The following is a 20,772-nucleotide window of genomic DNA, read 5'->3' as shown; positions in this document are numbered from 1 at the left end:
CGTTGGCGGCACCGACGATACTGACCAGCTGAGCCTTCAACGACCCAACCGCCGTTTGAACGCCATTTTGAAATTCCAGGCGTACTACCCGAAAAGTGCGTAAACTAGTATTTGCGTGCATTATAGGCCATTCCAAGAAACCTTATTGCTATGAATATCTTGTTATCTAACAAACGAATTATTTATGTTAATATTTTTAGCACATATGTTAAATTAGGCCATTTTTCATTTAGAGGGGGTATATATATATAGCTATTTACATTTTAAGTATGAAAAATTACCGTACAAAATTGAATGCAAAGATAAGATAAGATTTATTTATACAACCCTGTTTGGAAATTAACTCCTTTTACAATGAAATAAAACACAAATAAGAACCTCAATTGTGTAGTGAATTTATGCATTTTGTTTTGATTAAAAGCTTAGGTAGTACAATGTACTACTTCTATTACTAATACCATATTATATATCTGAACATTATTAGCGTACTTATTTTCCAAGTGACCAAGTTGACATGCGTGTTTGTTTACATTGTGTTGGACGGCCGTCTGGTCGTCGTCTCTTGCTCTGATAGGGACGCAAAGTTCACGTAGCATAAGAAGACACCGAGACTGTTTTCTCCGGGAGAAGAAAGCTACAAGCACGCTGAGTGTGTCATAAAGAAGAGACCCTCAGACTCTTGAACAATATCATGTAAGATGTTAGTCCCTTGCTTTGACAATTTGTTCGCTTGAGTCTGTTAATCAAGCCCGAGTTGCGTCCTGGTATAAGTGGCAGGATGAACAGCTGGGCTCTTGTAGATTGTACTGTCACACCTGCCTCACACTTAGACAGTCCCAACAATACTTTAGCCTTCTAATACTGTACATGAGTGTTCATTATATGAATCCTAAATATATATGAATCTCAGGATACATAAGCATTCATGATACATGAATCCTTACAATATGAACAACAAAAATTGAACTGCATAGTCAATTGATGCTACAGAGAGAGAGCACAAGACGAAAAGTTGTAGGATCAGGCACTTGGGTTCCACCCGTAATTGGGCATGCTTATTTTGTTTAACTTTGCAGGCTGTTGCCTCTCTCTCTCTCTCTTTTGCACTTGGGTTCCACCCGTAATTGGGCATGCTTATTTTGTTTAACTTTGCAGGCTGTTGCCTCCTCTCTCTCTTAAGTGTTGTTGGATTTAGGCCTTCCCTTGGGTTGAGTGCGTGACTTTGTATAGCTTACTGGTGTACCATGCAGTGGTGCCATTATGGCCTTCACTGGTGTTCAGTCATACAATCATTTTTTTGCTTAGGTCTTGCCCTGGGGCAGGTTTTCTGTGTTCAAGTTTTTGTTTAGTTTATTTGGAGTGCTAATAACTTTCTTAAATTACTAATAACTGAAGACTTTATGGTAATTGATCAATTATTGCTAAATATTCTTTCCTGGTAATCATGCCTCCTTCACTAGTCATCTTTCCTGGTTAAGGGTAAAGGTCCTGGGAGTACAGCACCATTTGGTCACCATTTGGTCCAGGAGACATCTCCCGTCACGCAGGGTGCAGTTGCGCCTCCACAGATCTCCAGTATCATCTTTTGATACTGGTAATGGCTCGAAAGGGCCACCACTTACGGGCTATTCATGCCCGTGCCACCTCTTGGGTGGCTTAATCTTCATCAATCAATCAATCAATGGGAGTACAGTCTGGTTTGTACTCAATTCAAATCCCTGGATGTTTCCTATCACCTTATGCCCCCTGTTTACTTGGAAGCAAATAGGTACCCAGAAGTTAGTCAGCTTGTTGTGGGGTTGCATCCTGGAAAGGAGGGGGGGGGGGGGTCAATAATTCAACCTTGGGAGGACCTCAATATAAGCCTAATGTGTATATACTGTGTGTATGTATATACATTCATACAGTGTGTTATATATATATATATATATATATATATATATAAATATATATATATATATATGTCGTACCTAGTAGCCAGAACGCACTTGTCAGCCTACTTTGCAAAGCCCGTTTTGCCTAATAAGCCAAGTTTTCCTGAATTAATATATTTTCTCTAATTTTTTCCTTATAAAAGGATAAAGCTACCCATTTCATTATGTATGAGGTAAATTTCTTTTTATTGGAGTTAAAATTAACGTAGATATATGACCGAACCTAACCAACCCTACCTAACCTAACCTAACCTAACCTATCTCTATAGGTTAGGTTAGGTTAGGTAGCCGAAAACGTTAGGTTAGGTTAGGTAGGTTAGGTTAGGTTAGGTAGGTTAGGTAGTCGAAAAACAATTAATTCATGAAAACTTGGCTTATTAGGCAAATCAGGCCTTGCATAGTAGGCTGATAAGTGCGTTCTGGCTATTAGGTACGACATATATATATATATATATATATATATATATATATATATATATATACATATACATACATACATACATACATACATACATACATACATACATACATACATACATACATACATACATACATACATACATACATACATACACACTGCCTATCCCCTGACACAATGAATTTAATTACCATCACTGTTGTAATGGACCTATGCTAATGAATGTATCTGTAGACATTTCCACTACAGTATTTGTATACTGATAGTGGCCTCCTTGAGCTGATAGATTTTATTATGGTATTTAATTTATTTTTCAGAAATTCCAGTGTAGATGCATACTTGAAGGATGCTTAAGAAAGGGAACCTGTTTGACAATGACTCTGATGGAGAGGGAGAATCATTACAGATCAATAAGGCGTATGCTGCTAAGTATGAAGAGTGGCGCCGGGGAGAAGAATTACAAAAACGTAAGTCAAATTACACAAATATTTTTGTAATACAGTCCTGTACTATATTATTTTTGTGAATGTGAATGCATCATCATAGGAGGTTTTGATTAGTTTGATTTCATCCTCATTATGATGTTAGATTACAAATTCTGAAGTGAGAGTTCTTAAGTAATAAAGACTATATCAGTGTATACTACTGTACTTTTGCAATTTTGGCATATAGTATACCCTGTATTAAGTTTTGAAAAATTAATTTACCTAAATTCAGCCTAAAATGTCTTGTGTGTGTATTGGTATGTTTATTTGTTAATAATTTATTTATTCTTTGCAGTAAAAGACCGTTTTGGGGAGGACGGAACCCTGAGTTCAGATTCTGAATCCTCTTCAGATGATGACTTTGTTGAGGTAGACACACTGATGCTGTAGATTTTTGTACTGTGATGAAATACATTAGTCCTCTTTTATTGAATTCTCAAAAAGTGCTTGTTTACAAGCTATATACTGTATTATTTTGAATTTCTTTAAAAATTGTATTCATTTTGTTGAATAAGGATTTACTTGTTTATACCATACTTAGTTCATTATTTAATGTATCCAGACATTAGGCTCTTGTCAGACCTTGTCAGTATTTTTGAGTAATATCCCTACTTCCCCTCCTCCCAGTCTCTTCTTTCATCACTACTGTAATATCACTACCACTATTGGCATGGCTACTATTACAACCACAAAAATTACCACTAATACCACCTGTACTTTTACCACTAATACCCCTTCTATTACTACTACTAACCCCATAACTATCACATTTTCTTTTACCACTACTGCTTCATGAACACCAGAACCTCATGTGGACAGTTTTGATGTCAGTGATATATGGAAAGATTGCAAACATTGAGAACCATTTAAGAATCTGAACAAGGAAGATTTCAATTCCATATACACTTCTTATATGAGCATTCCATCCTCTCGAGTTGTCACAATGGACAGAAAATTATATACCAAATTGCCCAAACCTAAACTAACCTAACCGATGTACCCTCATAAAACATGGTTGTTTGTGAGCCGTTACGATTTATAGTACATGATATTTTGTCTGTTTGGGATTTTAACATCAAAATGCAATGTGTTATTTGAGAGGACAGGTTGATATGAGACCATTGATGGAGTATGCAGGACTGGCATGGAAGCTACAGCTCGTGAAGCACAAGCACATTACACTAACTTGGTCTCGGTACAACAGCTTATAATCATTACACTTTGTGAAAGATTATACCCCTTGTACTCACTGCACCCCCCTAAAATCACTGCACCCTAGTACTCACACACCAGATATGAATGACTAGGAGGCAGGACATAAAGAGCTACTAGCTCTCACTCCCCTGTAGTCACTGATAGGTAAGCACTCATTTCACCCTGTACTCATTGGGTCACTTTGTTTATACTGTATCTTGAAATTTATCTTCTTGTGGAGATAAAGGCCTCCTGAAGTTGAGCCCCGAAATCATCACACGGTGGATATCTTTCATGATCATTAAGCTTTTGAAACCCATTTAGTTATTTCTGCGTAATGTGTTTCAGCCTGAGAACCCAGAATTTGACCGTGACTTCCTTCTTACTCTGGGAGCATTGCACAAGAAAGATGAACAAAATTTGCAAGAAAGCCAATTTTTTACTGGTGACTACAGGCAAAGGAAAAAAGACAGCGAGGAGAAGCCTTTGACTCTTAGGGACTATGAGCGGCACATCATCATAGATCGTGGTGGCGAGTTGGATGATGAACCTGGTAAGTTTATATTTTAAAGTCCGGATAATTATGTAAAAAAAAAAAAAAAAAGTGAGCCCATTATTGATCCTTAAATATTTTCTTGAAAATGAGAGTGCCATTTTCTTGTACAGTAGGCCTTCGTGTAGTTCTAGAGTTGCATTTTTGAAAGCCTCCTGGTGTAGTGGTTAGCACTCTTATCCTCTCACTTCTCCACTAGTAAGTATGACTGGTTTCAGCCTTGGGCTTGGTAGGATGACTAAGCACAATTCTCTCATATACTGGTACAGTGCAGTGTAGATATTATGGTTATATTACATTTAATGCTTTATTTTTTGTTTCTTATATTAGGTCCTTCAGGTGTAAGAGATCATGAAGAGAGTCCATTAAAGGGTAAAAAAATAACTGGATTTGGTGATGGTGACAGTAGTGATGATGATGATGGTGATGGACTTTTTACTTCAGGATTGTTTAAGGTCAAAGAATGTCCCCAGCATAAAAAGGAAGATACTTCGAAGGTATGGATGTGCTATTTTAGGCATGCATGTTTAAAATGCTGATGAATTATTGTTATTGTCAAACTTGTTTCTGATATAGTATTTTTATATACTGTATTTACAGTGGTACTTTCATTTACGAATTTAATCTGTTCCCAGAAATGAGTTGTAACTAAAAAATTTGTAACTCGAAACAATTTTTCCCATAAAAAATAATGTAAATAGAATTAATTCGTTCCGCACGCCCAAAAATATTAACTTCATAATACATTTCATACATAATACACACAAATATTTTGTACTATAGTATGTATGTACAAGTAATAGCTTATCTTTATTGATGACTCATGTTGGCGTATGGAAGACGGTGAAGAGGTGGGGGACGGGAGAAGAGGTGTTAGTGTTTGGAAGAGAAGTTCCCTTCCATTATAACATCAGGCAGTGTTGACTTCTCTGGGGTACTCTCTCCTACGTTTTGCAGGCATACCACTACAACCTGGTTGTGGCTCACTGCTTACTTGTCTTACTAAGAATCTGTCTAAAGACACTTGTTTTTCCCTACATTTTAACACTTGTCTCTAGTGAAACATCACATTGCCATTTAAAAGGTCAATGCAACGGCCTGCTACAACTTTATCCGGATGAGTTTTTTCAACAAAACTTTGCAGTTCTTACCATACTTCACACATTTTCTTAATGAGGAAGAGACATTCTCTACTACCTCTACTCACAACTACTTTCTTACGTTCAACCTTACCACTGACTTTCTTATTATATATCATGGTGTGATATATAATAATTACTTTTTTGTTAAAAAAACAAAAAGGTACATAAACAATTAAATTCTTTGCAAGTGCGATCATCACTAAGTGAGCGGCTCTGGTAGACTGAGGCGAGGTCACCCATGCCACCAGGAACCATGCACTAGGTTGACTTGAATAATTTGTAAGTTGGGCATTTGTAAGTCGAGGTTACACTATTCTGTATACAGTATTAAGATGTTACTTTGTATTTTAATTATATATGATTATAATAATAATTATACTAACCCTTTGCTTGTTTTGAACAGACAGCTGATGATGTCCTAGCTTTTGTAAAGGGTGAAAGCTCGACAATAAATAATCCAAAAGATAAAAACTTACTTGAAGGCTTACGAAATGCATGGAATGATCCAAAATTATCAAGGGACGATAAATGGTTGGCAGATTATTTTCTCAATAAAAGGTACGTGACTCCTATTTCTTGTTGTCAAGTTAACCGCTTGAAATTTGATCTGATAATTATGAAATTAATAGAACTTATTAGGGCATTTCCAGCAACACAATATAAGGGGGATGGGCAGGTACAGTAATTTAAAAAATACAAAGCCCTACCTATTCCTTACTTACAGTACATGTACATTAATTAAAAAAATATTTATACAAAATAACATACAGTATATATATTTTGTATTTGTTAATAACATCTACCTTGGTTACCTTGAGGTGATTTCGGGGCTTATCGACCCCGCGGCCCGGTCGTCGACCAGGCCTCCTCGTTGCTGGACTGGTCAACCAGGCCGTTGGACGTGGCTGCTCGCAGCCTGGCGTATGAGTCACAACCTGGTTGATCAGGCTGTGATCAACACAGTGACATTTGAAAAATAAGTTGTTCTTATAACTGAATTAAACTAAGGGAATTTTTTTCAATGGTATTGAATACATCAGCTCCAAGAACAGGAAACAATAAGAGGCAGTGGTGTTAGGCACGAGGCAGTGCTTAACAAACAACCACTGAACACACTTAAGAGTCAAGGTTAGGCATAGCAAAAGGCTAATAAAAAACATATTCAGTACATAAGTTGAGCAACAGAGGAAGAGGGCGACTGAGAGTGATGCGGAGAGTTAGGGGAGACGGTGAAACTGTTCATTAGTGAGATGAGTGTCATTATGGAGGTGTGCAAATGAAACGCGTAAGAACAGAGATACTATAAAGAAGACCACTTACCATGCAGTTAATTATTGAACAATTTTGTAATTGATATAAGTAGATATATGTAGATGTATATTTTAGCAAATGCAGACCACTATGTGGCATACGAAAAAATATATGGTATATATATTATTTTTATAATTCATTATATTTAGTCTTTAATGGTTTGTTCTTACCTGTTCTCTACATGAAGCATAGTATTTCTAACCAAAATCAGTACTGTACTTACTTTTCAGATATCTTGATGATGAAGATGAAAGCATTGAACGGGCTTATAATGAAGTTATCATTGACGAAGAAACATTATCAGAGGATGAGAAGACATTGGAAAAGATGGAAACCTTTGAAGCAAAGTATCGATTCAGGTAAGCAAAATGGCTTCTGGGCTTAAATGTTAAAATACAGTAGATACCTTGAGTGTATCTGGATGGGGTTCTTGGAGTTCTTCTAGATCCCAAATCCAGCCCAGGGTCAGGCTTGATTTGATCCAACATGCTGTTGTTTGGAACGGCCCGCATACCCACATATCCACCACAGCCCGGTTTGTCCAGCAATTCTTGAAGAAAACTATCCAGTTCTCTCTTGATGTCCACACTTGTTCTGGCAATATTTCTTATGCTCGGTGGGAGGATGTTGAACAAACATGGACCTCTGATGTTTATACATAGTGTTCTCTGATTATTCCTATGGCATCTCTGCTCTTCACTGGTTCTAGTCTGTATTCCTTTCCATATCATTCACTCCAGTATGTTACTATTTTATTATGTGTAAATTTGGGACCTGGCCCTCCAGTATTTTCCATGTGTATATTATTTGATACCTCTCTCGCCCCCTTTCTAGGGAGTACATTTGGAGAATTTGGAGACTATCCCAATAATTTGGGTGCTTTATTGTGTCTATGCCGTATATGTTCTTTGTATTCCCTTTATTTTAGCAATCTCTTCTGCTTTGAAGGGAAAGTGAGCATCGAGCAGTACTCAAGCCGGGACATCACAAGTGATTTGAATAGTACAACCTTTGTGATGGGATCCCTCAATTTGAAAGTTCTCGTAATCCATCCTATCATTTTTCTGGCCCAATCCTGTACAGGAATGCATTCCTTGAGACAGTGTGTGGAACCACTCCATGTAGAACTGTTGAACCACACACCATGTAGAACTGTTGAACCACACACCATGTAGAACTGTTGAACCACACACGACGTAGAACTGTTGAACCACACACGACGTAGAACTGTTGAACCACACACGATGTAGAACTGTTGAACCACACCACATAAAATTGTTGAACCAAATCATATAGGATGGTAATTAGTGAAAAGATTTATGGGAAGAAATACCATGCATTCCAGGACCAAGAAATTTATTACAAGCAAAATTAACAATGTTTATATTGCATTATATTTAAACAAATTATGGTGTATTTATATTACATAGCAGACAACATTATCAGCCCTTTTGGTATTATTCAATTTTAAGATTCTAAGTGATTTTAATTGTTTTTTAAGTACTATACTGTACTCTCGAGAATTTCACAGTCAATTCTTACATGGCATATAGCCTCTGAAGCATGTTCAGTCTTGAAATTCCAGAGAATCCAAGTTTTTGCTGTTAGAATTCGCACAAGGACTAAAATAATTGCTCTGTATAATGTTCTATATATGTAGTTAGCATTTACTGTACAATTAGATACCAAATGACAAACTTTTGAGTTAAGGGTTCATCTTTGCTTGATATTATAGCTATGTAATTATCCAAGTGTACTTAAAGGGTGAGAGCTATGCTCTTCCCTATAATCTTTGTTATGTGATGCTTTGAAACTACTATTGGTTTTGGCCTTCACCGCCTCCTTGCGGAAATTGTTCCAACTGTCCCATAACTTTGTAAAGGAGAACTTTCATATGTTTGATTGCCTCTTCCTTTTGGTGGAAGTTGCTTTTCATTTTATGCCTAGTGGCTTTGTGTATCCATCAGTGTTTAGTTTTTCCATTTTGAGCTATGATATGCATACATATTAAAGTCTGAAAGAATTATCAGAGGATTTGGGAATGTGTGGTAATGAGAATGGCTAATGGAAGAAATGTTGATGAGAGAACATACCCTTTCTTTACTTTTTCCATCTTGTTTATTGGGTGACTAAGAACTATCAATATAGTGTTCAGTACTCTTGAGCACCTTGCTGTGTTTATACTTAGAGTATACTCTCTTAAAGTATTTGATCATTGTGATACAGTACTAGTGATGCATGGGAGTTAGTGAACTGATCAAATAGCATAATTTACAATTATAAGTTAATGCAGAAAATAAATCGGTGTCATGGCTAAAACAAATAACCCAACCCACACACAAGAAATGAAAGTGATGACGTTTTGGTTCATCCTGGACCCTTAGGAAGTTATTGTTGTATTTGTTTTTACCTCCAATTATTTAATAGTCTTTTAGCATTGCAGTAAATCATAGAGCACTCTCATTTGTGACTATTTTAAATGGTTTATCTTTACACTTAGGTATGAAGAACCAGATGAGGACTTCATCAAGAGTTACCCTCGAGCAATTCCTGATTCGTTGCGGGCAAAAGATGAACGACGAAAAGAAATGCGCGAAGCTGTCAAGCTACGCAAAAAGCAGGAAAAGGAATTGAAGAGGATGGAGATTCAAAAATTAAAGGCTTTGAAATATAAAGAAATTGAAGCCAAAATAGAAAAAATTAAAGAAGCATCAGGAAACACAGACATTGATCTTGGGGTGAGTTTCTTGAATACACACGCACACACACATATTCTCTTGAAATTCTCTTTAAATTACATATTCTCTTGAAATCCTAACATTTTTTAACATGCCATACTTAGGATCCAATAAGAATTCATCAGTTAGATAAATGTTACTATACAGTAATTGTAGCTACCGTACCCATATCTATCCATATCTACTGTATGCTGTATTTTTTCTCGGTGTATCCTCTGGGTTGACCTGGCAAAGTAATGTGACCAGGATGTTACTCGTCCGGTAGTACAGTTCTGGAGTCTTATAACTTCATTATTGGAAACCCTGTTCTTGATTTTTATGCTTTTGCTATAGCTAAGGTATTTATAATATTGTAGTTGTATGAAATGAACACATACATACGTACTACTTTCTGAATAATTTCTTGTACTGTTTATTTTTAAGGAAACTGTTAATTTTTTATTAACATCATACTCATTCAATAAACAGAAAATTGGTGTGAATGACATCTAAAAATACAGTACAGTAATAGCAATTGTGACGTTATTGCAGATACAGTATTGGCAATAACTTACATTCTCATTGTAAGACTCAATAACTTAGATTGCCAATGTAAGATCATTAGCAATGATCTTACATTCTAAATTAGTGCATTAGGATCTATACAGTGAATAATGCCTTATAGTTGAGTATCATAAAAATGCTTCTATATGGATAGCACCTCAGTCTGTTACTGATACAGTTTTAGTGATGAAAAGCTTTTCACATTCTTCTTAAATTGTTGAAAGTATTAGAAAATAATCTAATATTAGACCTGTAAGTACCGAAGTGAACACGTGTGTGTGTACAGTAATTACATAAGTGTAGTTACAGGATGAGAGCTATGCTCATGGTGTCCCATCTTCCCAGTACTGTACTTTGCCATATAATGCTTTGAAACTACTGACAGTTTTGGCCTCCACTACTTTCTCACTTAACTTGTTCCAACCATCTACCACTCTGCAAAAGAAAACTTTCTAATATTTTTTTGGCAACTTTGTTTTCCCTAGCTTGAAACTATGACCTCTTGTTCTTGTGGTTGCTAGTTTCAGGAATTCCTCTTTGTCAGTTTGGTTGATTCCTGTCATTATTTTATAGGTTACACACAGAAATTACAATAGCGTGATGCATCTAATGAACAAATCCACAAGGGCCGTGACGAGGATTCGAACCTGCGTCCGAGAGCATCCCAGATGCTGCCTTAATCGACTGAGCTACGACATGGTATAAGAATTGCAACCAGAAATTCTACTGAATTTACTTGGATCCTGCAGCCTCTCCAAGACACAAACCAGGGATTTTACACAATTCCTCCATGTACTCGAGTTATGTCAATAGGCCATTCTACCTCTTCGCCCTTACTTCATTACACACAGAAATCACAATAGCGTGATGCATCTAATGAACAAATCCACAAGGGCTGTGACGAGGATTACACATTACACAATGTGTAATGAAGTAAGGGCGAAGAGGTAGAATGGCCTAGTGACTCGAGTGCATGGGGAAATTGTGTAAAATCCCTGGTTTGTGTCTTGGAGAGGTTGCAGGATCCAAGTAAATTCAGTAGAATTTCTGGTTGCAATTCTTATACCATGTCGTAGCTCAGTCGATTAAGGCAGCATCTGGGATGCTCTCGGACGCAGGTTCGAATCCTCGTCACGGCCCTCGTGGATTTGTTTATTTTGTAGGTGGTGATCATATCGCCTCGTTTTCTTCTATTTCTAGTTTTGACGTATTTAATGCTTCTAGTGTCTTGTTTTTCAGTTCTGGAAGCCATTTTGTAACATGCCTTTGCATCTTTTCCAGTTTATTGATGTGATTCTTGATCTATGGGCACCATACAACTGCTACATGTTACAGTTTTGATCTAAAAAAGTCATGAACAGTTTGTTTAGATTTCACAATCCATATACAGTAATTAAAAGCAATTTTCAAATTGGAAAGTGCAGCATATGCTTTTCACACACTCTCCATCATGTGTTCCTGTGGTGGCATTCTACTATCCAGAACCATGCTTAGATCTCTTTCTTTGTTTAGAGTTCTTTAATTCCTTTCTACATAATTTGTAGGTTGTGTGATATCTTTTCTCCTATTCCACATTCCATAACATGGTATGTATTCACATGAATTCCATTTGCCACAATGTACTCCAAGCACTTATTATATCTAGGTCAGTTTGAAGGAAATGACAGTCTTCTCTGTATCCTATCTTCTCTAGTAGCTTAGAATCATCAACAAACATGTTCATATAATTTTGTATTTCTTCTGATAGATCATTATGTAGATGATGAATATTACTGATGCAAGAACTGAGCCCTGTGGTACTCCACTTATAACACTCCTCCAGTCAGATACATTGCCTCTGATTACCACTCATCTTTGTGTCATTTAGAAAATTCTTCATCCTTATCAGCAGTCTCCCTGTCACCCCTCCAGCTTGTTCTAGTTTCCTAAACAACCTCTGGTGTGGCAATGTCAAAAGTCTGTTTTTAGGTCCAGATAGACAGTCAACTCAACCATTTTTTTCCTGTAGAATCTTTGTGGCTCTATCATATTGTCTGTTATTGTCATTACTTTCCAGGTGTTTGACCCATTTGGTTTTAACTACAGTATTATTTATAGTGTTTTGACTACCACACTTGTTAATGATACGGGTCTATAATTTAGAGGGTCTTCTCTGCTACCATTTGTGTAGATTGGAACCATGTACAAATTTAAATACCGTAATTTAAATTATCCATGGAAAGCAGATAAATGTCAAGTGTAATTCCTGTTGTTGGGGCAGGAACCCTGGTTTTAAGCTTTTTGGCTTAGGATGCAACCCACAACAGTTGCCTAAATCCTAAGAATTTTTTTTGTGTGTGTGTGTGCGTGTAATTACTTAAGTATAGTTACAGGATGAAAGCTATGCTCGTGGTGTCTCTTCTTCCCAGTACTTTTTGTCAAATAACGCTTTGAAACTATTGACAGTTTTGGCCTCCACCACCTCACTTAACTTGTTCTAACTGTCTACCACTGTTTGCAAAGGAAAACTTTCTAATATTATTGTGTGTGAGTAGATTAAGTACAGTAATGGTAATGTCTTATCACAGATATATAACATAGGATAAAAACCCACACTTATGTATGTGTGAAATTTATATAAAGATTTAAACCAAGTCTCACTCTCCTGAGTGCTTTGTCAAGGTCTGAGTGTGTGGTTAGGACGAGACTTTCAATAGTCGTTGAGATGCAAATCTCGTCTTAACCACACACTCAGACCTTGACAAAGCACTCAAAAGAATGTGAAAGACTTGGTGTCAATCTTTCATAAATTTCACAAATATAAGTGTGGGTTTTTATTCAACGCTAGTGTTACTAGGCAAGTTGGTCCAAGATTTTTGCAGTAAATCGAAGGGATCCCACACTTTAACAAGTGTACCAAACTAAAACAAGGCTGAATTACATGGGGAGGTAATCTTTAACTTTAGACCACTGATGGTCTAAAGTTAATGGTACCTCCAGAGAGGTGCACCCATGTTCCACAAGGGTGCCATGTGAAACTGACTGCACCATATATTGATAACTGACCCATTTTAGTCATTTAACTAACATTTTATCCAATTTGATGTGTTAATGGATCTGTAAAAAAAATTGAAATTTCCTTATTATATACTGTATTGCATGTAGGAGTGCATACATGAAATGAATCAAGCCATTTTTAAATTATGAATAAATTCATTTATAATTCAGGAGGAAGAACTGGATGAAGACTTTGACCCTGCGGCCCATGATGGTGTAATGTCTCGAATGTTTGGAGAGGATTACTATGAAATCGACGATGGTAACACAGAGAAACCGGTTTTTAGTGACGATGAAGACATCATAAGTAAGTGTGCAGTTATATTTTATTTTTTACAATTAAATTGGCTAATTCTAAAAGTTCCTTGTCACCATTGGGCATAAAAAGTCACCTACAGTGTTGTGTATGAACATGGTGGACCCTGCCATGGAAACTGCTCAATATGGAGCATTTCAATCCTCTGAATGTATATATTTTCAATGTGACATTAAATTAAAAAAATAGTGGTTACATTTTAGGTTTTACAATGGGATGACAAAATTAGGTTTATACAACTGTTTTGATGATCTATTTCAGAAGATTATGATGATTGGCTGGAAAAACAGGGTCCTGACTTTGCTGGCAATGGGGAGGAAGAGGAGGATGAGAATGTAGACTGGTCTAGAGAGGATTTCAATGTTAGTACACTATATACTACTTTGTATTTTAAATTAGTATTTGTTTTATTTATTTTGTAAATTGGCTGATCAAATATGATTTAGATAATATATTTTTCTGGGAAGGCACCTTCAGTAACTGGTGATTATGCACTAGGAGATTACTGGTATAGCTGACCTGTGCTGATCTACTGGGAGACTGGACCAGAATCTCTCTCTCTCTATATAGCCTCGCTTCTAGTTTATCAGGGGTTAATCATCGGTGTGGTCCACAGTCAAGGGACGTCTGATTCTACAGAGTGGGAGGTGTATAAGGTCTCCTTTCCCTGGATTTGTGAGATACTTGATCATCCGCTTGTGGATCTGTTTGTTTCAAGATGAAATGTGATCAAAGAATATTTTTGTGGAAAAATTGCCACAAGCTGACTGTGATCACAGCACAGTCTTTTATGCAGAATAGCAGAAAATTAAAGATGATTAATTTTTCCTGATTAAATTGAAGTTGGAAAGGTATGATTGAAATTATACAATATAATAATGGTAAATTATACTGTATTTACTATTTTGCAGATGGATGCTGATTATGACCCAAAGGCAGCTAAGAAAGAACTACAGAAGGAAATGATTGCATCAACCACTAGAAAAAAGTGCAGACGAAAATCTAAATTTGCCAAAGCATTAGCCCAGAAGAAACCAGTGTTTAATCCTCAAGAGAAAAACTTTGATTCTTATTTTGATGAATATTACCAGTTAGACTTTGAGGATATTATAGGAGATACACCTTGCAGATTTAAATACAGAAAGGTTGAAGGCAATGACTTTGGACTCTCAACTGAAGAGGTGAGTGATTGAAAGTTATCATTGTCATTTTTAACATGAAACACAATACCATGTCTGTGATCATCATCATCCCTACATCATGGCACGTCTATGGAAAGCACTGATGGTGCCACTTGTGCCTGAAGGGCAGAATGGGACAAGAAAGGGCTATCTTTAACCCTTGGCTTGAGACTGGCATCATATGACTCCACGATATCAAATGGCACCTTTCATCATATTACTGTTATCATCAGAAATTATACAAAATGAAGTTATGTTCATTAATCTATATAATTGCACAGTTTGTAGATTTGATGTCTGATGTCTATTATCTTGCGAGAAACTAAAACTTGCTATTATACACAAGTCAATAATAACATTTGAGACCTTTTAGGTATTTAGTTTAGTCTCTCAGTTTGCAAGAAAAGAATATGTAAAAAAGGGATAAATCTTAATCCAAATTTTAGAAACTGATATCACTTTCAGACTTTAATTAATTTGAAGTTGTATATATGGAATTGTTTGCTAAATGTTAATTTTTTCTTTATATTTTTAACTCATTTGCTAGTTAGAAACTCAGTAAAACTGTTTTTTGTTCTTCAAATATTTTAAGATTGGCACATAAAGGTGTGTCCAGCTGACATATTGTGCATATTCAGGCAATGAGTCACAATAACGTGGCTAAAGTATTCTCTCTCGACTTGAGAATGGTCCAGGACCGAAACGTCGTCGTCCCTTCACCTTCTGGTGTGTGGTCTGGTCAACATATTGTGCATAGTTTAATGCAGGAAATGTAATTATTGGAGATGGTTGTGTTTGACCTGAGTGCAGTGTTAGAATAATGTAAGGACAAGTGTTGCTGTAGGTGCCCCAGTAAGTGCCAGTGTCTTGTTAGTTTGGCATCTTAGTAAGTGCCCTGGGATGACTATGGCTATTGACTTAGGGGAACAACCAAGAGGTCATGCAGAGAGGAGCATTTCTATTTTAACTCTGCTCTTTTTGTTTTTGTTTTAACATTTGACAAAATTCAACATGTGAGGGAGGCACAGTTATGCCATTTACTGATATTGAAAGGGTTAAACATTACTTTAGCATGCTTCTCTCCATAAGCACATACCATAATTTAATAATTATTGTTATTATTTCAACATTAATGCAATGATTTAATTACTTGTGTTAACAATTGTCTATTAAGATATGTTTGAGTAGTACATATAGTATACCATTTTTTTTATTACACACACACTCTTCAGTGTGAATTGTCTTGTATACTCCAGACACTTTATACACCTTAACATCATTCCTGTGGCCCATTCAAGTCACCATCACATACTATAGCTCTATGGTGGTTGTTTTCAACTATTGCACAACAAATATTAGCAAACATAAAATAAAAAATATATATTTATTACAAAATAACTAAATATAATTTGTTTAGGGTTCCTCAGTATATGACTTAAGATATTTTGTTAATATTTCCTAACAAACAATAAGACAGTTCTATTGCTAAACAAATTTTTTTGTGGGACCACTGCTTCCACTTATTTTCTGGGTAAAGACTAGTAATTTATAATTGTTGCATAATTTAGTAGTGTATACATGAGATATAATTTATTTCATGATGCTTTATTAGATACTGGCTGCCCAAGATAGAGAACTCAACAGATGGTTTTCACTGAAAAATATGTTGAAACATTCCCGGTCACACGAAGAAGAGCATATTGACCGCAGCAAATACAGGAATCGTGCCTCGCAGCTCCATGTGAAGCAGAAGATTCTCCCAAGTTTGTTTGTTGAGTAAGTACAGTAATCTCTCTCTAGTTTGAAATATTTGTACAGTATGTTAAAAGATGGCTTTGGCTATCTACATAGGTCAGTTGTTTGTATGATGATTGTTGAAAATATGGCATATCTTAGCACAACATTGAGGAAACTCCAGCATCCTAAAATAACCTCTTATTTATTTATTTAAACAATTTAAGTGCAGAACTTGTATAAATTTTCAGTATATATATAATAATAATCAGATAATGTATTGTAGTTTACCTCTGTGCTAGTCAGCTTCCAGAATATTAGATTTAAATAAACAAATTATTTACAGAGATCCTGTTGAGCTTCAAATAACTGAGCAAGAGAAAAAGAGGCTAAAAAATCTGAAAAAGAAACTAAGAAAACAAGAGAGACACCAAAGTGACACAGTCTCCTTGGGAAACTCAGATGAGTTTGCTTCAATAGTCTCTAAGGAAACAAAAATACCAAACAATAAAAAGAAAAAAGTGACCACCGGCAAAGGACTTCTTGAAGATACAGCTGTGAAATCACCTAAGGAAAAGGAGAGAGAGACTGGACAAGTTGAAATTAACTTTGCAGAGAGTTCAGAGGTCAATAATGCTGAAATATTATCAGACAAAAACATAGAAGAGAAAAGTAATGCCCAGCCACTTAGTGAAGATGGAAGGTCATCCAAGAAGAGGAAAAGGAAGGCAAAAGAAACTGATCTTGACTCTGCCGAGAACATAGAGGAAATAAATAATCCTCATTTAGATGAACAAAGTGAGAAACGGCCAAAGAAAAAGAAGAAAAAAGCTGCAGGACAAGGTAAGCTTGGATCTATAGTGAACTCGGATATCATGAATAATTCTTCCGATGGGGATATCAAATCTGCAGAAAACAAAGTTGCCATGTCTGGAAATTTACTGGAGAATTCTGAAGTTGATGGACATGACTTGTTGATAAAGGGGCACACTGTCTCAGATGTTAATAAAGCAGTAATTGCAAAGGAGGCAAATGATAACTTGGAGGGTGGATCTGTAATGATAAACAAGAAAAAGAAAAAGAAAAGGAAGAACAAGGATAGCAAAGGATTAATTTCAAATATTTCTGGCAAGGCGACAAATCCCAATAAGGTTGATAAATCTTCTCATAATAGTAATGACTCATTTTTCAAAGGCATCAGTGATGCAAGATTGGCAGCATATGGTGAAAATCCTAAGAAATTGAGAAATAAGGTCAAATATGGAAAGCGAGATCTATGAAAAATAAATGAAGATACTGTATTTCTATAACTTAACATTTTGTAGGATAGTACGAATATCTAACGTCTGCTTTTCCATATACTGTATATTTTTATGAGTGGCAGACCAGCATCATGTCATCTATTGTTTTTCTCTGCTCTTATCATGTATTTCAGACATCATGTAACTTCAAAAGCCCCTTTTTATACTGGGCAACCATTTTATAAAGGAAGAAGCATATATATATATATATATATAGAGAGCAGTCTGATATGTTGCCATGCAATAATTAATATTTTAGGCGAAGTAAATTTGTGTGAATAGAATGCTCATTTACAAATATATTATAATGCACTTTATATTAATTAAAGGTATTTTATCATAATTCAGAGTTCATAACTTTCTGAAGAGAACAGGTTGACAGCTAGTGAATTTGAGGACTACGTAATAGTAAATTCAAATTAATATTTCAGAGATGTTAAAATGTGGAAAAAGATTGTAACTGGTTATCAGCAAGAGACCACTAAATGATTCTGTATGCATCCATGATAAGAACCAACAGTATTAGCAATATACATATTTTCTACTTTATACATATGTTTTATAAGAGTATAGTTATGATTTTATAATAGCTAACCAGTTTATGGTGGGGACAAAATTATCAGGGGACTACACCAAGTCATTAATAACTATATGTAGTCGTAATGGCTTCACAATGGCTTATCCTGATCCCTTCCAGGTGCTATAGCACTTAAAAGGGATTAGGATAAGGATTTGGGATGGGAGGGGAAAGGAATGGTGCCCAATCACTTGGACAGTCGAGGATTGAACGCCGACCTACGTTATATATGGGAGATGTAAAGGAGTTTCACTTGTCGTATCTGAACTGACAAGTATATACTTGCTGTCAACTTAACACTATCGCACCCGGCACGTGAGCGCCACAGACTTTGACGTCATGGGCTCAGCAGTGCAGTCGAGCGTGCGGTGACACCTAAATGTGTATACTCAGTTCAGTTTTCTCTCCTTAATTCTCGTGCTACGTCGTTCGTTTTGGTATCATTGTGTTCACAATTAAATTCCCTGCAGGTGTATATGCATATAATGTCCCAAAGCCTGGCGAGAGACCCCCGCAGCAAAGCCTAAAGTTACCTGTGAACGAGCACCAATTTGCACACAACCAAATGTGTATACGCGTTCAGTTTGATAACAAATTTTCGTGTTACGTCGCTCGTTTTGGTATAAAATTACTAGCAATATAAAGGCGCGTATTTTAAAACTAGTCTCATAATAATAGAGCAATAACTGGAATTTTAACAAAAATTTTAATTTTGTATGTTCATAATTATTTATATCTTTCCAGTGTTCTGACGTAAATTTTCGTGTTACATCTTTCATTTTGGTATCAAATTGTTTGCAATCTAAAGACACACATTTTAAAACTAGTCCTATAATAATAGCACAATAAATAGAATTTTTACAAATATTTTAAAATTTTAAATTTTGACCAAAAACGTATTTATAATCTTTCAAGTGTTCTGACATCACGTTTCGTGTTACATCTTTCATTTTGGTATCAAATTGTGCACACTCTAAAGGCGCTCATTTTGAAACTATCCCAAAGTCGATCGGATAAGAAATGAATTTTATACAAATATTTTTGTATTGGACGCGACCGCAGTCCAAGGCCTAAGATTCAAGAAAAAAATAGTGGACGCAAGCGGTGTCCAAAGAGTGTTATAGTGTCAAGCTGTTGTCAAAGGATGGTTGACATTTGCAACATGGCATGACAAATACATTGTTATGAGGCACACCAGACAATTTTTCTTGCCCTTTCACTTTCAATGAACATCTGAGTAGACTACTGATCTGAAGAGCTTATCCCATGATACTTTTGTCTTAATTTATTTTTCATGCCATGTGTTTTTACCAATCAGTGACTAAAGGAGAGTAAGATCTCTCTACGCTCAGCCTCCTAACCATTTATACCTGGTGTGGGTGGGTATACCCCTCTCAATATTAAAAAGAAATAAATTGTTAGTCATGGATGGAATTGGCTTCAACTTCTTCAAAGCCTTCCATTTACATACCACCCATACAGGACATGAGAACTTCCAAGAGTTCCAGGAGTTCTTCAAATGAGAACCAGATTGGTGTCGAAACGGGTGACAACAGATGACCAAAAAACAATACTAGACAAAATTTCAGCAGTAGGACCAGACCAGATATCATCATAGGTACTGAGGGACACCTGCTGGGATTTTGTTACCAAAATGCAGAACATCACTATCACAGACCCTGAACATCTTTTGGAGCCAGCCTAGATACTGGTGTCATCCCTGACATACTTAAAACAGAGGAGATTATGCCACTTCACAAAGGAGGTAAGTAAGTAATTATCAAAAGAAGGCACCAAACCGGGAAGGCTATCACAAAGGAGGTAGTAAAGCAGGTGCAAAAAAAATTATAGACCAATAAGCTCTAACCTCACACACAAAAATCTTTGAAAAAAGTGTGGCAAGAAGTAAGATTACAAGTCACAACATAACCCTGGGCAACATGGGTTCAGAACAGGGTGTTCCTGCCTCTCAACTATTAGATCATAGTTGATCATATCCATTATTCTAACTATTAGTTGTATTGAAAGCTTATGGTAAACTGTTGGTGTAGGGTTTTGTAGGTGTTACAGGGATTATTTGCAAATCCAGGATCAGATCAACAATATAGTCCAGATTTTGGATGTTACAATGTATAAGTAAACAGCTGTATATACAAAAAAAAAAAATTATTTTATTCTCATAATTAAGTTAGCCCACACAGTGGGAAATGCAGCAAGAAGCAGCAGCAAAACTCGCATGTAAAGGCACTTCAAATTTATGCAAAAAGATGATTTAGTTTTGGAAAGATTAATGTACTTCAGACTGAAAA

At 36.1% G+C, this 20,772-nt stretch overlaps 1 protein-coding gene across 2 annotated transcripts; it reads left to right on the top strand.

Annotated features, from left to right (window-relative positions):
• The first annotated feature begins 511 nt into the window (after positions 1-511).
• Positions 512-19,657, top strand: LOC123764956 (protein KRI1 homolog). 2 transcript variants are annotated; one of them, XM_045753203.2, is made up of 13 exons: positions 512-693; positions 2,670-2,819; positions 3,133-3,206; positions 4,380-4,584; positions 4,915-5,081; positions 6,130-6,284; positions 7,268-7,396; positions 9,538-9,775; positions 13,526-13,661; positions 13,932-14,032; positions 14,582-14,851; positions 16,464-16,627; positions 16,932-19,657. In XM_045753203.2, the coding sequence occupies exons 2-13, from the start codon at positions 2,699-2,701 to the stop codon at positions 17,863-17,865; spliced, it is 2,694 nt and encodes an 897-aa protein (XP_045609159.2). In that variant the 5' UTR covers positions 512-693; positions 2,670-2,698; the 3' UTR covers positions 17,866-19,657. The 2 variants fall into 2 exon arrangements, with proteins under 2 accessions (XP_045609159.2, XP_045609160.2); XM_045753204.2 differs by having other exon boundaries at positions 534-700.
• Positions 19,658-20,772: the final 1,115 nt, after the last annotated feature.

This window comes from Procambarus clarkii, chromosome 29, assembly GCF_040958095.1.
Source record: "Procambarus clarkii isolate CNS0578487 chromosome 29, FALCON_Pclarkii_2.0, whole genome shotgun sequence".
In the NCBI taxonomy this organism is placed as follows: Eukaryota; Metazoa; Arthropoda; class Malacostraca; order Decapoda; family Cambaridae; genus Procambarus; species Procambarus clarkii.
Note: the sequence above shows the minus strand (reverse complement) of the source record. Positions and strands in the feature narration are given on the sequence as shown.

Coding starts and splice junctions, on each gene's coding strand:
- LOC123764956 (XM_045753203.2), top strand. CDS start 2,699: ATGCTTAAGAAAGGGAACCTGTTTGACAATGACTCTGATGGAGAGGGA. Junction 3,207..4,379: donor CAGATGATGACTTTGTTGAG/GTAGACACACTG, acceptor AATGTGTTTCAG/CCTGAGAACCCAGAATTTGA. Junction 4,585..4,914: donor CGAGTTGGATGATGAACCTG/GTAAGTTTATAT, acceptor TTCTTATATTAG/GTCCTTCAGGTGTAAGAGAT.